The sequence below is a fragment of the Macaca mulatta genome, chromosome 1 (genome assembly GCF_049350105.2).
Source record: "Macaca mulatta isolate MMU2019108-1 chromosome 1, T2T-MMU8v2.0, whole genome shotgun sequence".
In the NCBI taxonomy this organism is placed as follows: Eukaryota; Metazoa; Chordata; class Mammalia; order Primates; family Cercopithecidae; genus Macaca; species Macaca mulatta.
Window position 1 is genome coordinate 31,121,662 of NC_133406.1, and position 17,880 is coordinate 31,139,541.

The 17,880-nt window shown below is 38.3% G+C and overlaps 2 protein-coding genes and 1 long non-coding RNA gene across 3 annotated transcripts in view; 2 read left to right on the forward strand and 1 right to left on the reverse strand.

Annotated features, from left to right (window-relative positions):
* ANKRD45 (ankyrin repeat domain 45) overlaps positions 1-17,880 on the reverse strand; it is a 63,102-nt gene that overhangs the window by 22,694 nt on the left and 22,528 nt on the right. Inside the window, exon 3 of the mRNA XM_015123867.3 lies at positions 16,346-16,513. Within this exon, the coding sequence (XP_014979353.1) occupies positions 16,346-16,513 (168 nt within the window). The remainder of the gene's footprint in view (positions 1-16,345; positions 16,514-17,880) is intronic.
* Positions 4,447-6,240, forward strand: TEX50 (testis expressed 50). The gene is made up of 2 exons (XM_015123888.3): positions 4,447-4,964; positions 5,938-6,240. The coding sequence occupies exons 1-2, from the start codon at positions 4,641-4,643 to the stop codon at positions 6,145-6,147; spliced, it is 534 nt and encodes a 177-aa protein (XP_014979374.1). The 5' UTR covers positions 4,447-4,640; the 3' UTR covers positions 6,148-6,240.
* LOC144338108 (uncharacterized) lies at positions 6,815-12,645 on the forward strand. The gene is made up of 2 exons (XR_013411927.1): positions 6,815-7,153; positions 9,684-12,645. It is a non-coding gene; the product is annotated as an uncharacterized LOC144338108 (long non-coding RNA).

Here is a 17,880-nt window from a genome sequence, read left to right on the forward strand (position 1 = left end):
ATTAGTAGAACAAAATAAATAAAAAAGATCCTAACAAAAATTAATGAAATTGAAATTTTAAAAAAATTTCAAAAGATCAATGAAATGAAAAGTTGGTTTTTTGAAAAGATAAACAAAATTGGCAAACCATTAGCCAGACTAAGAAATAAAGGCCCAAATTTTAAAAATCAGAAAAAATGAAAAAGAAGACATTACAACCAATTCCACAGAAATTCAAAAGATCATTAGAGGCTACTATGAGCAAATATATGCCAATAAATTGGAAAACTTAAGATAAATGGATAAAGTTCTAGACACAAACAACCTACAAGTTTAAACCATGAAGAAATCCAAAATCTGAATAAACCAATAACAAGTAACGAGATGAAAGCTGTAATAAAAAGCCTCCAAGCAAAGAGAAGCCCAGGACCCAATAGCTTCATGCCGTTTTACCAAACACTTAAAGAACTAATACCATTCCTACTCAAACTATTCTGAAAAATAGAGAAGGAGGAAATACTTCCAAATACATTTTACAGAGCCATTATTACCCTGATACCAAAACCAGATGAAGATACTTAAAAAAAAAAAACAAAAAAAAACCCTCAAAACTACAAGCCAATCTCCCTGATGAACACTGATGCAAAAATCCTCAACAAAATGTTAGCAAACTGAATTCAATCACACATTGAAAAGATCATTCATCATGACTATCATCATGACCAAGTGACATTTATCCCAAGGATGCAAGGATGTTTCAACAAATGCAAATCAACTAATGTGATACATCATATCAACAGAATGAAGGACACAAACCATATGATCATTTTAATTGAGGCTAAAATTTAATATTGTTTCATGTAAAAGCCCCCAAAAAACTGGGTATAGTAGGAACATACATCAACACAATAAAAGCCACATATGACAGACCCACAGCTGGTGTAATGTAGAACAGGAAAAACTGAAAGCCTTTCCTTTAAGATCTGGAATAAGACAAGAATGCCCACTTTCACCACTGTTATTCAATGTAGTGTTGGAAGTCTTACCTAGAGCAATCAGAGAAGAAAATAAAGGGCATCCAAATTGGAAAGGAGGAAGTAAAATTATCCTTGATTCCAGCTGATATAATTTTATATTTGGAAAAGTGTAAAGACTCTACCAAAAAAATTATTAGAACTGATAAACAAATTCAGTAAAATTGCAGGATACAAAATCAACATGCAAAAATCAGTAGTATTTCTATAGGCCAACAGTGAACAATCTGAAAAAAAAAAAATCAAGAAAGTAACCCCATTTACAATACATACAAAGAAAATAAAATACTTAGGAATAAACTTAACCCAAAAAGTGAAAAATCTCTATAATTAAAACTATAAAAGACTGATGTAAGAAACTGAAGAGGACACAAAAAATGGAAAGACATTCCATGTTCATAGATTGGAAGAATCGCTATTGTTAAAATGCTCATACTACCTAAAGCAATGTACAGATTCAATACATTGGTATCAAAATACTAATGACATGGTTTGCAGAAATAGAAAACACAATACTAAAATTTTTGTGGAACCAAAAAGACCCAGAATAGCCAAAGACATCCTGAGCAAAACAAAAACAAAAAAACTGAAGGAATCACATTACTTGACTTCAAATTATACTATAGAGCTATAGTAACCAAAACAGCATGGGACTGGCCTAAAAACAGGCACATAGACCAATGGAGCAGAATGAAGAACCTAGAAATAAATCCATAAATCTACAGTGAACTCACTTTTGACAAAGATGCCAAGAACATACATTGGGGAAAGGACAGTCTCTTCAATAAATGGTGCTGGGAAAACTGGATATCCATAAGCAGAAGAATGAAACTAGACCCCATCTCTCACCACATACAAAAATTAAATCAAACTGAATTAAAGACTTAAATATAAGGCCTCAAACTATGAAACTACTATAAGAAAACATTTGAGAAATGTTGCGGGAAGTCAGGGACCCCCAACAGAGGGACCAGCTGAAGCCACGGCAGAAGAATTTAAATTGTGAAGATTTTATGGACATTTATTAGTTCCCCAAATTAATACTTTTATAATTTCTTACGCCTGTCTTTACCGCAATTTCTGAACATAAATTGTGAAGATTTCATGAACATTTATCACTTCCCCAATCAATACCCTTGTGATTTCCCATGCCTGTCTTTAATCTCCTAATCCTGTCATTTTCTTCATAAGCTGAGGAGGATATATGTCGCCTCAGAACCCTGTGATGATTGTGTTAACTGCACAAATTGTTTGTAGAGCGTGTGTGTTTGAACAGTATGAAATCTGGGCACCTTGAAAAAAGAACAGGATAACAGCAATCTTTAGGGAACAAGGGAGATAAGACTTGGAGCCTGACTGCACAGGTGAGCCAGGTGGAAGAGAGCCATATTTCTCTTCTTTCAAATGCAAATAGGAGAAATATCGCTGAATTATTTTTCTCAGCAAGGAACATCCCTGAGAAAGAGAATGCGCCCTGAGGGTAGGTCTATGAACGGACCCCTTAAGGCGGCTGCCTTTTATGGTCGAAGCCAAAGGGATGAACTAAACCCAGGTCTCCTGTAGTGCTCCCAGGCTTATTAGGAGGAGGAAATTCCCACCTAATAAATTTTGATCAGACAGGTTGTCTGCTCTCAAACCCTGTCTCCTGATGTTATCAATGACAATGCGTGCCCGAAACTTCATTAGCAATTTTAATTTCGCTCCATCCTGTGGTCCTGTGATCTCACCCTGCCTCCACTTGCTTTGTGATATCTTATTACCTTGTGAAGTATGTGATCTCTGTGACTCACACCCTATTCGTGCACTCCCTCCCCTTTTGAAAATTGCTAATAAAAACTTGCTGGTTTTATGGCTTGGGGAACATCACGGAACCTGCCAACGTGTGATGTCTCCCCTGGACACCCAGCTTTAAAATTTTTCTCTCTTGTACTCTTTCCCTTTATTTCTCAAACCAGCCGAGACACCTAGGAAATAGAAAAGAACCCACGTTAACTATTGGGAGCAGGTTCTCCCAATAGGGAAACTCTCCAGGATACTGGTCTGGGCAAAGACTTTTTCAGTAATACCCTACAAGCAGAGGCAACCAAAGAAAAAAATCAACAAATGGGATTATGACATTAAAAAGCTTCTGCACAGCAAAGGAAACAATCAACAAAATGAAGAGACAACCCACAGAATGGAAGAAAACTACCCATATGACAAGGGATTAATAACCAGAATATATAAGGAGCTCTAACAACTCAATAGGAAAAAAATCTAATAATCCTATTTTTTAAATGGGCAAAAGATGTGAATAGACATTTCTCAAAAGACATACAAAATAGCAACCAGTATATGAAAAGGTGCTCAACATCACTGATCATCCAGAGAAATGCAAATCAAAACTACAATGATGTATCATATCACCATAGCACTCCACAGATACAGACACATAGATTTAGATAGATACAATTATTTTCTGTATCCCCCTACTAGAAAGTAAACTCTATGAAGGTTAATGATTCTGTTTTGGGCTACACTGTGTACGTATTCTCAGCTCCTAGAACAGTGTTTAGCACACAGTCAGCACTCAACAAATATTTGTTATATGAATGCTTACACAAAATGTCTTTGCTTACTATGTTTCCCCAATCTTAGATAGCCTCTCTACACTGCCACCTACAAAAATTCCACTCATTCTTTAAAGCCCACTCACATATCTTTTTCTGCAAAATTTCCTAATTCCCCCAAGTGGAACTCATTGCCCTCTCAACGGTTATGTGTTTATAATTTTATTTACTTACAATTTGTTATATTTATTTTTATAATATTTATTTTTTATAATGAAATCAGAATCATTTTAATTATTACATTGGTTTTTGCTTTTACCTCTAGATTGTACACTCCTTAAAGGCAAGGTCTATGTCCCATCTTTTCATCATATACCATGCCACCTTCCTCACCCCTTACCCACTACCTGATAGGACCACATCACCACCACAGGAATATATTATAAGGGATAGGCACTCAATATTTGTTGAACTATTTGAAGGGAAGGACATTCCCAAACAAAAAAATAAAAGCAGATACTAGGTTATGTGAAGTGGTATACTATTTTTTAAGTAAATGTAAAACTGCAGTGCTTCAGAAGAAAGGTTAGAGGTGATATGAGTAAATTATTTCCATAAGATTCTATTAATATGACTGTAGTTGAATTTATTAGCTAACAAAATATTAGTAAAGTGTTCATTTTAAGGAAAATTGAAGAAGCTGAAACCATTCTGGCAAAACAACAACACAACAACAACAAAAAAGTATCTTTAAGAAACTCAATGTGATTGGTCAGGTGACACCTTTTAGTTCCAATGTGGTTCTTTATGACGTCACTGAACTTACCCCTGAGTCACTATGACTGATAATGTTACAGTGATCATCAGTGTATCCTTTGCTGGGCATATTTTGCTGACTGGCAAGGTTATATGAAGTGCTTTTATTGAAGCACCATTTTAGCTAATAGCTCATTAGCTAAATAGCTCATTTCTGCTTCCCTTCATAGGGAATTTAGCTATTTTATTTTATTATTTAGCTAATTTAGCTATTTTAAAATAGCTAAATTTTAGCTACTTTTTTTTCAGTTGACAAAGAAGGATGTCTAATCAAGGACTACCACTGATTTTTTCTCTGTTGCTTATCTGCTTCTTTGGGGAGAGTTTCTGCATTTGTGATGGAACTATCTGGACAAAGGTTGGATGGGAGATTCTTCCAGAAGAAGTACATTATTGGAAATTTAAGGGTTCTCCATCTCACCGTCTGCCTTATCTTCTGGATAAACTATGCTGTGACTTTGCTAACATGGATATATTTCAGGGTTGTTTATATCTCATTTATAATTTATTGCAAGCTCTCTTTTTCATCTTATTTGTTTTGTCTGTGCATTACCTGTGGATGAAATGGAAGAAACACCAAAAAAAGGTGAATTCATGATACAAGTAGTAATAGTTACAAAATCTCTAAGGGTTTAGAAAATAATATTACTCGTTTCTTTGAGAGAGGGTACCGTGTTTTATTCCTCATTGTAACCTTCCCCCAACTTCCCATCATCCTCAGCGTCTAGCACAGTGTCTTGCTCATACTAGGTATTGAACAAATGTGTATTGAATTAGGTCCTTAGAATCATCTAGTTCCCTCTACTTCAAGTTACAAAACACACCAAAAAAAGTAGTGTGCTACCATTTGGAGAATGTATGGAAAATCAAGTTATCTGTCTGGGTCCTTAGGTAAGTCATTTGCTCTTTCTCAGTTGCCTCATCCATAAAAGGATCTGTAACAAGAGATCTCTTAGAACTCTTCCAGATGTATCTAAGAAATCTAAGTACAAAAGTTGTCATGTAATTTTTATATGGGCTATAAACTAATTGCTAATATTAAAACAACTTTCTGGGAAAAGGAGTTTTTAAACTATTACATAATTTCCCACTTTGCCAATAGATGACACCATAGTTTCAGAGGCAACCTTAAAAGCTCTTTGATCAAAAAACAAAACCTCATTGACCTTCAGAAGAATTAGATATTTATAAATGTTTTCTTATTTTTAAAATGACTGTTACTTTATGGTATTGTATCTTGAGGTTCTTTAGTAAAGGAATACATTTTGCTAATCAAATAATTTCTCACAAGAGAGTACCCTAAACATAGAACACACTAATTATTTGCTGATGGTGATAAGGATCATATATGTGGCATATAGATAACATTTCCTCTGCATTTATACCTTTCTTCTATAGTAACCTTCCTTTTGTATAAATAATTGATGTGTGCTGTTTTAACAAAGTTTCTTTACACATTTAGAACACAAATTGAATTTGAACTATATTATTAACTCTGCTATAGTATTGAACTCTACTATTTTATGTAGATAAAATCTATATTGTTTTTCCCCTTTTAGCTGAAAAACCAAGCCTCATTAGAAAAACCTGGTAATGATCTAGAAAGCCCATTCATCTACAACATTGACAAAACACTCTACAGAGTGGCAACCACAGCATCAGCGATATACAAGATCTGGGATCACAGGTCTTACCATCCTTCCTCTAAGAAAATTAAGCACTGCAAATTAAAGAAGAAGAGTAAAGAAGAAGGAGCCAGAAGACACTAAATATATGCATATGCAAATGTAGCTTAGTCAAATATAGAGATCACAAAAGAAATCTATCATCTAAGGATAAAAATGGTTCTTTGGAAACCTTTATAAACCTTTATAAATTTTTTGCCACAATCTTTACTAAAATTTTCCAAAGAAGCCTGGGTTGAAATGTTACTTCCATTCAATTAAAAAAGAACCCGGACTTACTAAAGTACTAGAGAATAAATTGTATACTGTAGAAAATGAAATAGAGGTTCCTCTTCAAAGGGACTTTCCTCCAAGTCTAACTCCAAATAGAAAGTAACCTCTCTTAGAAGCAAAATTTACTCAAAGACCCGAGCTAATATTGTTAAATTCTGCTAATTGTAATAAAGAAATCAATATACTCCGTTCTTAGCTCCCACATTTTAGCCTAGATATTTGCCCTGGCTTGCCTGAACAGGTCCAAGCAAGCATTAGGTCATAGCCTGTTCCTCTTTCCTTATTTGGAAGTGGTTTTGCCTCTCTCAGCATTCCAAAAGTTACTTCCTCTCTTCCTTTGTTCTCCTCTGCTTTTGCCTCTTTTGAGAAGTTCTAAGTTGCTAGCCAATCAGGTTGAGTACAGAATGTGAGGTCCCATTCCAGCCAATGGAAACTGGACACAGCAGTAGGGTGGACACATCAGGTTATAAATGACTCTGTCTCTTTTGTTCGTGTGTGGCAAGACTGCTAGCAAGCAGCACCCTTTCTGCAGAAAGTAAACTAGCCTTGCTGAGAGATCCTTTGTCTCAGTGTTGATTTTTATGACACTGAGCACCTGTTCCCAACAATTTGGTGGCCCATAGGTGATTAACATTCCCCTCTGGGACAGTCTTTGGTCCTCTCTCATGGGGAGGTGCCCTGCCGCCCATTGCAGCAGCCCCAGGAGGAGAGCCAGGACCTACCTGGTGCAAGGAATATAGTTGGATTCTCAGCAACGCGGGGAAAGAGAGAGGCTTGTGGGACTGCAGTGACCAGGTGACTCCATGCACAGGCCAAGGTAGGAAAAGCTGCAAGAGGGTGGCAAAGTACTTCCTTGGTGGTCAGCTTTTGGAAGCTGAGTGTGTGTGTGTGAACGATTACCAGTCTGTTGCTGGACAGAGTGTGTGGACACAAACAGGAAGGGTGTAAGGAACCTCCAAAAGGGAAAAGGAGGGGAAGGTTAACCTCCCAGGGAAAGAGAATCGGCGAGACATCTCTGGTATGAGAGATTGAGCCTTTTGCAAGCCTTTAAGGATGGGACAGCCAAGATATCCCCAGTCTGAAGGATCTGGGGGATTGAGCCTTCCCGGGAAAAGAATAGGCGAGACATCCCTAGCACAAAGAATTGGGCCTATCTAGGATTCAACATGGGAAAAGGCCCTTGGCAAGCCTCCAAAGGAAGGGAGGGCAAGAAGCCTCTAGTAGGAGAGGTTGAGCCAAGCCCCTCTCCCCCATTGCCGCTGCCACCGCACCCAGGAGTGCTAGAAACCTCCAGCAAGGAGCAAGGGGGGTTGAAAGCTCCAGGGAAGGGGCCTATTCTAGTCAGGCACCACCCAAAAACTTGAAGATAGGAAATGTTTCGAGTAAGAGAAGATAAAGAGCTGCAGCTACAGCAGTATTAGTTGAAGAAAGTAAAAAATTAACCTTTGTGGGGAAATAAACTGCAAGCATACCCCACCAAGTTAGAGCTATTTAAAATCAAAAGCAGGAAGGTGGCTTACTAACTCCAGAATCTTGAAATATAAGGCTATTTTAGTAGAAAAAGATGATTTAACCTTGACTACTGATAATTCACTCAACCCAGCAGGTTTCTTGGCAGGAGACCCAAATTTAAAAAACACTTGTGTCTATAGAGTTCACTACCAAACAAAAGTCAGGCCAGATCTAGGAGAGGCCCCTTTTAAAACAGGGTGGCACTGGTTTATAGATGGTTCCTCCAAAACAGTCAAAGTAGAAAAACATAATTGGTATTCAGTAATTGATGGAGAAACGCTTGAAGAAGTAGAGTCAGGAAGACTGCCCAATAATTAGTCTGCCCAAACCTGTGACCTGTTTGCACTCAATCAAGCTTTGAAATATTTGCAGAACAAAGAAGGAACTGTTTATACTGATTCTAAGTATGCCTTTGGAGTGGTACTAACAGTTAGAAAACTTTGGGCTGAGCAAGGTCTTTTTTTTTTTTTTTTTTTTTTGAGACGGAGTCTCGCTCTGTAGCCCAGGCTGGAGTGCAGTGGCCGGATCTCAGCTCACTGCAAGCTCCGCCTCCCGGGTTCACGCCATTCTCCGGCCTCCGCCTCCCGAGTAGCTGGGACTACAGGCACCCGCCACCTCGCCCGGCTAGTTTTTTGTATTTCTTAGTAGAGACGGGGTTTCACCGTGTTATCCAGGATGGTCTCGATCTCCTGACCTCGTGATCCACCCGTCTCGGCCTCCCAAAGTGCTGGGATTACAGGCTTGAGCCACCGCGCCCGGCCGAGCAAGGTCTTATTAACAGTAAAGGCCAAGATCTAGTCCACAAAGAACTAATTGTTCGTGTCCTAGACAATCTCCAGTTGCCAGAAGAGATAGCTATTGTACATGTCCCAGGGCATAAAGGACTTTTCTTTCACAAGTCAGGGAAATAACCAAATGACCTTGCAGGTCAGATAACCAAACAAGCTGCTGTTTCTTCTAAAATGCCTTTCACTTAATTCCTTGCCTTCCTTCCCCTACTGCAGTCCCCATCTTCTCTTCCACTAAAAAAGGAAAAGTTAATAAAAATAGAAGCTAAAGAGAACACAGAAGGAAAATGGGTATTACTAGATCAAAGGAAGATGTTATCCAAACCTCTCATAAGGGAGGTCTTAACCACAGTTCTCAGACTTCGTGGGTGTATAGGAATTCATACCCTAGCCAAGCAAGTTACAAATAGTTGTCTAATATGTAAGAAAACCAACAAACAAGTCATAAAGAAATCACCTCCAAGGTGCAGGGATCCAGGACTAAGGCCATTCCAAAGCGTTCAAATGAACTGCAGTGAAATGACCCCAATCAGTTGCCTAAAGTATTTGTTGGTAAGAGTAGATCATCTCACTCACTAGACTGAAGCTACCTCCTTTTCAAATGCAACAGCTAATTATGTAGTTAAAGCATTAATGGAGAATATAGCACCCAAATGTAGGCTAATAGAGAATATGGACTTGGACAATGGAACCCATCTCACAGCCCATGTCATTAAGAAGCTATCCCAGGTTTTAAACATTAGATGGGAGTATCATATCCTGTGGCATCCATCTTCATCATGGAAGGTAGAAAGGATGAATCAGACCTTAAAGAACCACTTAACCAAATTAGTTCTAGAAACTCGTTTACTGTGGACCAAATGTCTTCCCATTGCCTTACTGAGGATCAGGACAGCTCCCTGAAAGGATACAGGCCTGTCTCCATATGAAATGTTATATGGATTGCCTTATTTACATTCCTCAGCTGATGTTCCTACGTTTAAAACTAAGGATCAGTTCCTCAGAAATTATATACTTGGTCTCTCCTCTACCTTTTCTTCTCTTAAGGTCAAAGGTCTCTTAGCACCAGCCACCACTAGAATTTCCAGAACACCAGCACCAACCCGGGGACCACCTTCTCATCAAAGGGTGGAAGGAAGGAAAACTCGAGCCCAGCTGGGAAGGCCCCTATCTGGTGCTGTTAATCACCGAGACTGCCGTCCACACAGCTGAGAAAGGATGGACCCACCATACTCGAGTCAAGAAAGCATCTTCCTCGTCAGAATCATGGGTTGCTGTACCAGGATTGAGCCCTACCAAGTTAAAGTTAAAGAAAGCTTAATTTTCATGTACCTTCTATATTGCTTCCTTTCCTCTCCTTATTCTGTTATTAGGTCCTTTGTTATTAATATAACTAAGTCTGACCCACCTCAGACCATTGCCTTTAATGCTTGCTCTGTCATACCTTGTGGAGATGTGAAGGATTAATGACAGCTAGCCTTTTCACACAAATATTTATGCCCCAGCCCTCTGACTGACACAGTTACTCCTAGCACTCATAGTTGTGATTGCCTGCAGCTGAGACACCAATTCTCTGCTCCTACAGCCTGGTAACCTTGTAGTAGCTGGAACTATGTCCTTTGAACTACTCAGGAGCAAGGTTAGACTTCCACGGAGGAGGTTTGTGCAAATCTAAAACCCCTCATCTATTTCACTAAAGGGACTACCCCTTCTAACTGTCAGCCTTATCAGTGTAACCCTGTCCTCTCTCTCACCACCTCCACTTTAACTGACTCTAAACTTGCCCTTGCTCACTTCTATGGTATGGGGATTGATGTAAATGGAAAAGACCCCCTAGGCATTTTTAAGATACGCATTATTCCCCCATCTTCCCCTTCTTCAGTATCCTCATTTTTAAATCCCACACCAGTTACTCCGACACCTAATGATAAAACTAGAGTGTCTATTGTGAAAGTGAAATATCTAAGACAGACCTTAGCTATTGAGACAGGATATCAAGATGCAAATACCTGGCTGAAATGGATTAAATATTCCATTTGCACTTTAAATAAAAGCGATTGTTACGCTTGTGCACACGGTAGACCAGAGGCCCAGATTGTCCCTTTCCACTCAGATGGTCTCCTTGTTGACCAGGCATGGACTGTATGGTGGCTGTCTTCCAGAATCCCACTGCTTGGGATAATCCATCACGCCAAGTTCTCTCTGCTGTTTCCTGAAGTTCGACACCCTGAGGGTCAGGCCTGGAGGGCAATCCAGCTTCCACCTCTAAATGCCACGTTTACTTCATGCCTTGCACAGCAGGGGGAGAATTTGGTGTTCCTTGGAAGCATAAAAAGATGCAAGGAACTCAAGCCTATCCAGAAGCTTGCCCATCAGTCCCCGAGCAGATGGATGGTGGTACTGTGGAGGACCTTTACTGGATACTCTGCCTTATAATTGGAGCAGTACTTGTGCTCTAATCCAATTGACTATCCCCTTCACCCTGGCGTTTCATCAATCTGAGAAAGTAAAAACAAGACACTGCAGGCCAAGGGAAACTCCATATGAGTCCTTTGATCCTCAGGTTTACATAGATGTTATTGGGGTCCCATGAGGAGTGCCAGATAAGTTTAAAGCATGGAATCAAATAGCTACAGGATTTGAATCTACATTGTTCTGGTGGTTAACTATAAATCTATAAATAAAAATGCAGACTGGATAAACTATATTACAATCAGCAATGATTTGTAAATCATACTAGGGACTCCTTCAAAGGGATAGCTGAGCAACTAAGACCTACCAGCCTGGAAAAATAGAATAGCCTTAGATATGATATTAGCAGCCAGATGGCCTGGAAAAATAGAATAGCCTTAGATATGATATTAGCAGAAAAGGGAGATGTTTGCATCATGATTGAAACTCAATGTTGTACCTTTATTCCTAATAATACTGCCCCTGACGGAACTATAACAAGAGTGCTGCAAGGATTAACAGCCCTATCCAGTGAACTTGCCAAAAATTCTGGACTAGATGATCCTTTTTCCAAAAGATAGAACATTGGTTTAGTGGATGGAAAGGGATTTTGACTTCAATTCTCACCTCATTACCTCTTGTTATTGGTATACTTATTCTCACAGGCTGTTGTATTATTCCCTGCCTTCAAAGTTTTATACAAAAACTTGTCTCTGCCACTGTTACAAAGCTAATTCCTAACTTTCCTCCACCCTAATCAGAATGATTACTTCTCTTAGAAGGACAAACAGAGCAATTGAGTCAAGACATGTTAAACAAGTTTAAAGAGGAATTATAAAATAAAAGAGGGGGGAATTGTAGAAAATGAAATACAGGTTCCTCTTCAAAGGGACATTCCTCTCAGTCTAATTCAGAATAGATAGTAACCTCTCTTAGAAGCAAAATTTACTCAAAGACCTGTGCTAATATTCTTAAATTCTGCTAGTTGTAATAAAGAAATCAATATACTCTGTTCTTAGCTCCACATTTTAGCCTAGATATTTGCCCTGGCTTGCCTGAACAGGTCCAATCAAGCATTAGGTCATAGCCTGTTCCTCTTTCCTTATTTGGAAGTGTTTTTGCCTCTCTCAGCATTCCAAAAGTTACTTCCTCTCTTCCTTTGTTCTCCTCTGCCTTTGCCTCTTTTGGGAAGTTCTAAGTTGCTAGCCAATCAGGTCGAGTACAGAATGTGAGGTCCTGTTCCAGCCAGTGGAAACCGGACACAGCAGTAGGATGGATGCACCAGGTTATAAATGACCCTGTCTCTTTTGTTCGTGTGTGCCCTTGTGGCAAGACTGCTAGTGAGCAGCACCCTTTCTGCAGAAAGTAAACTAGCCTTGCTAAGAGATCCTTTGTCTCAGTGTTGATTTGTGTGACTCCGACCACCTGTTCCCAACATACACTATCACTGCTACATGTTTAAGTATTTTGTTATTTTTAATGTGTTAGATTACTAATCATTAACCAATGTATATAACAGAAGCTTAATTTAGTGTTTCAATAAATCTCTGATAAATAATAGCTGTGATTTGTCTTATTTTCCTGAGATTTTTTTTTTTTTTTTCTGAGACAGAGTCTCATTATGTCACCCAGGCTGGAATGCAGTGGCTCCATCTCGGCTCACTGCAAGCTCTGCCACCCTGGTTCAAGCAATTCTCCTGCCTCAGCCTCCCGAGTAGCTAGGATTACAGGCTCTTGCCACCGTGCCCAGCTAATTTTTGTATTTTTGGTAGAGATGGGGTTTCACCATCTTGGCCAGGCTGGTCTTGAACTCCTGACCTCAGGTGATCCACCCGTTTTGGCTTCCCAAAGTACTGGGATTACAGGCGTGAGCCACTGCACCCAGCCTTCCTGAGAAAATTTTATAACCACAGAAAGACTTTTAATTTCCTACTTCAGATTGCTAAAATAGCATGGAAATATTAAAGAATATATTAATTTTTTAAGTATAAATGTTTTCATTTTCAGTATAATGATGAATTATAGATTAACTTTTTTTAATTTCAGGCTTTTGTTGAAAAGACAATTCAATTTTTTAAACTATGGTTACCATATTTTTCAAAGAACAACTAGGAGATAGGCCTGAGACTGGGACAGATGATTTGACTTAAAATATCTTGAAAAATCCCAGAAAAATATATCTATAACATATCTGCCATCATTATAAGAGAGGAAAAAAACTTTTCAAAACTAATCCTTGAAACAGTAATAAACTTTACAGTTTTATAAGTAGCAGAAAAGAATAGTACCTGGCTTGGGCTACTATGGATTATGAAAGGTTTATTTTGTTCCACTTTCCAGACTCCCTTTACCTCCATTCCATCTTAGCACAACCCGACCTTCACATTTCTATAAATGTTTGTTTCATACCTTCAGAGTTCTGAAAAGTTAGCTAATTCCCTCTAAAAGAACATTAATATATATTTATTTTAATGGTGAACTATTGAAGACTTAAAAAATCCCCAAACCTCTAAAACCCAAAGAAATTTATCTTATCTCTACTACTGGAATTTTCAGTAGAATGGAGAAGACTATTTGGGGTAGGGATTTCTGAATCCTTTAATTCTCCCCAGGTAACTCCTACTCTAATCACTAGAAGAAATAGAAGTGATATACATTCTTGATAAGACTGAATTAAATAAATGTTAAATTTTCTGTTATTTATGTTTCTGACATTCCACAGCCACATTACTATGAAACTCCATTCTGAATAAGACTGAATTAAACAAATAGTAAGGCTGAATTATATAAATGTTAAATTTTATATTGAGTTATTTATGTTTCTGACATTCCACAGCTACATTTCTATGAAACTCCAATATTAATTTAATCATTGATCTGGAAACACAATACTAGTTTGCTTTTTATAGTTTTCATTTCTTTTCACCACTGAGACATATTAGGTATAATTGCTCCAAGAACCTAAGGACCCAAATTAAACAGATGGATATTATGAAGAAGGAAACCAATAATACCTCACACCCATAAGCCCCAAAAAACTTCTCAGAAAAGTTACAGCAAACTTTGTCCTTGAATTGTGATTTTTAAGTACTATGGGTCATTTTTCCAAAATGGATTTTAAATTATGGGCTGGGCATGGTGGCTCATGCCTATAATCCCAGCACTTTGGGAGGCTGAGGAGGGCGGATGATGAGGTCAGGAGTTCGAGACCAGCCTGACCAACATGGCGAAACCCTGTCTCTACTAAAAAATACAAAAATTAGCCAGGCATAGTGGCGCATGCCTGTAATACCAGCTACTTGGGAGGCTGAGGCAGGAGAATCACTTGAACCCAGAAGGCAGAGGTTGCAGTGAGTCGAGATCACGCCATTGTACTCTAACTGGGGCAACAAGAGCGAAACTCCATCTCAAAAAAAAAAAGAAAAATTATGGAATGTGAATTTCACCTAAAATTACTAATCATGGGGGGATCAACTGAATTATTTGTTATTTGTGTTTTCATTTTACTTACAGATCAAATCATAAAAATAAAAGATATTGACATAAGATTGCTTATAGAAAACAGTTCAAGTGGACAGTTAATTATAATCTACAAAGCACAATTCATCTCTTTCTTCCCAAATGTGTTTCCTTCCTTTAATTTCCTTATTTATACTAATTATTCTAGTCCCTTTCTCATTCTATTGATGAACATGCACCTTACCACTACCAGCTGAATCTTCCTCAAGATCACTTTCATCCTCTTCCTGTTCCACATAAAAACTTTCAGTGGCTCCCAGAATAAAATAAAAACACCTTAGCCAAGCATTTAAGGGTACGGTGTAATAAAAGCAGCAGCATTTTTCAAGTGCTGACCAAATGCCAGGTATTGTGGTAACTGCTTTATATCATCTCATTTAATTTTCACAGTAATCCTCAAAAGGTGGGAACTATATTATTGGCCCCTTTTTCAGAGAAGAAAACTGAGGTATAGAGAATTTAAGCACCTTGTCCAAGGTCACATAAGTTTCAAGTAGGGACACCAGTATTTAAACTCAATCTCAAGAGGACATGTACTTAACCCTTTTATTATTCTACCTACGTTATAGCCTACCTGTGGAAACTATGACCCACTGCTCAATAAGGCAATCTTGTCACCATCCTCCAACACGCCACTTTCACTCACAGCTCTAAGATTTTGCTCATGCCCTTTCCCTTTATATTGCATATTCAAATCCCATCCATTCTTCAAGGCCCAGCTCAAGCCCAACATGCTCTGACTTCCTATTCTCCCACCACCCTGTAGCACGGAATACCGGCTCCGCCAATTTTAACCTTTAATCACAGTCTTTCTGATATTTTTAAACAATTGTTGAATGTGTCCATAACTTATAATCTCCCACCTAACAAATATCCAGAGGGCAGGAACAACCAATTGTATCTACAGCAATACTATACTCACAATGGAAATTCAATAAATGCTTGCTAAAAACAGAAATGCAGATAGCCTTGCAAAATAAATGCTGTGAACTTCATAAGCACTAGCTTAGTTACAAAGGTACATCTTCCTGAAATCTCTTTAAGCTATATTTTACCAGGTTGTGGAAGTATATATGCAAAATATTAGCAACAGACAAAATAGTACTGTTTTTTGAACTTTGTATTGAAGTATAACTTACAAACAGAAAAATACAAAACCTATGTGTACAGCTCAACGAATTTTCAAAGAAACATACCCATGTACCAGCAACCAGATTAAGAAAAAGAACATCACATCCCAGAAGTTCCCCCATGCCATAAGGGTAGCTACTATTCTGACTATTAGCACTATAAATTAATTTAGCCTAAATAAACCTTTCTAAAATTATTGTTACAACCTTTTATATTTGAAGAATCAAATATATTACTCAAATATGCTATTTTTTTAAACATTTAAGAAATGATCTATTTTGCCTGAGTCTCTCAAACAATGGCCTTGAACATATATATTGAACATACAATAATCTTCTTATAGAAATTATTTTCTCATAGAAAATTATTGGTGAGACAGAAGTTGGTAAATCAACAAGCTTCCAATATGTACAGTTCCTAATAAATACAATGTTTATGGCCAATAGCAAAATAAAGAAAGAGGGGGAAATTTCATGTATTATTGTCAACTATGACTGTGGTTGTATCTACAAATAAAACACTGTGAAAAAAGGTGACATATCCTGTAACTCACAGGAGAAAAACTCATCACATCGGTCAGTTTGCCAACCCCTTGTGAGCTTGCTTACCTGCCCAGTCCAGGAATTCAACACACTCAGTCTGAGAATATCTAGCAGCAACGTCTCGAGCCCTTTCTTCCCGGAAGTTCAAAGCTTCTATATCAACATCCAGTTCTACCAGTGCTTTCAAAGTTTCCAAACGACCCCAGGCTGCAGCACAGTGTAAGAGTGTATACCCTAACAAATGGAATGAAGATGGTGAGATCAAACAGACAACACTGTTTTAGGCTAATTTACGTAGTGGAAGATCATAATGGTGATCAAGTATTGAACAATTACCATGGGCCAGGCACTATTCTGTCTTACATATAGAAAACTCATTTAGTTTTATAAAACCACTATGATGTCAGAACTATTACAGTTCTCATTTTATAGACAAGGAAACTAAAGTCCAGGTGGGGTAAGAAACTGGCCCAAGGAAACATCTCTGGCAAACAGTAAATGACGGATGCAAGATGCCAACATAGACTATCTGAAGCCTGAGCTCTTCAACATCATGGGAGGAAGATGGCAATCTCCCTAACGGTCATCTATTCTAAACACAACTGGACTGTGATTGTAAAGAATTTTTATCAAACTCTAACCACTCTAGCATTATTGTTAGCACAATCATACAAATTATTAAAACTGTGTATACCTTAGGTTTGGAAATTCTTTTAATTAAAGCTAAAATTATGGCCCATCAAATTAGAAAGTCATTTCTTAGACTTTCTCAAGTGACTGCCATGAGGTATAATTGTAAACAAGAAGGATATGGAAGGCATCTTTAAATTTTTTTCAGATTGATTTTTAAAAAATTAAATCAAAGATCATTGTTTGAACTTGCCCACAAGGACATACATACTTCTTTTTACTGCAATTCACTTTATTGCACAGAGGGACAATACTCTTAAGCTTTCTAGAGGCTTCCTGGTGTGATAAAGGGATAACCCCAGTCATTCCCTTAATCTCTTGTGTCTAAATTCTCTAAACTATTTTTTCAGACAGGGTCTCTCTCTGTTGCCCAGTTTAGAGTGCAGTGGCATGAATAGCTCACTGCAGCCTCGAACTCCTGGGCTCAAGCAATCTTCCCACCTCAGCTTCCCGAGTAGCTGGGACCATAGGCTCATGCCAGCATGCCCAGATCATTTTTTTTTTTTTTTTTAGATAGAGTCTGTCTGTTGCCAGGCTGGAATGCAGTGGCACGATCTCGGCTCACTGCAACCTATGTGTCCCGGGTTCAAGCTATTCTGCCTCAGCCTCTGGAGTAGTTGGGACTACAGGCATGCCCCATCACATCCAGTTAATTTTTGTATTTTTCGTAGAGATGGGGTTTCCTCATGTTGGCCAGGATGATCTTGATCTCTTGATCTCATGATCCACTCGCCTCAGCGTCCCAAAGTGCTGGGATTATAGGCATAAGCCACCGCACCTAGCCAATAATTTTTTAAACATTTTGTAGAGACAGAGTCTCAGTATATTGCCCAGGCTGGTCTGGAACTCCTGGGCTTAAGCAGTCTTTCCCTGGCCTCCCAAAGTGCTAGGATTACAGGCATGAACCACCG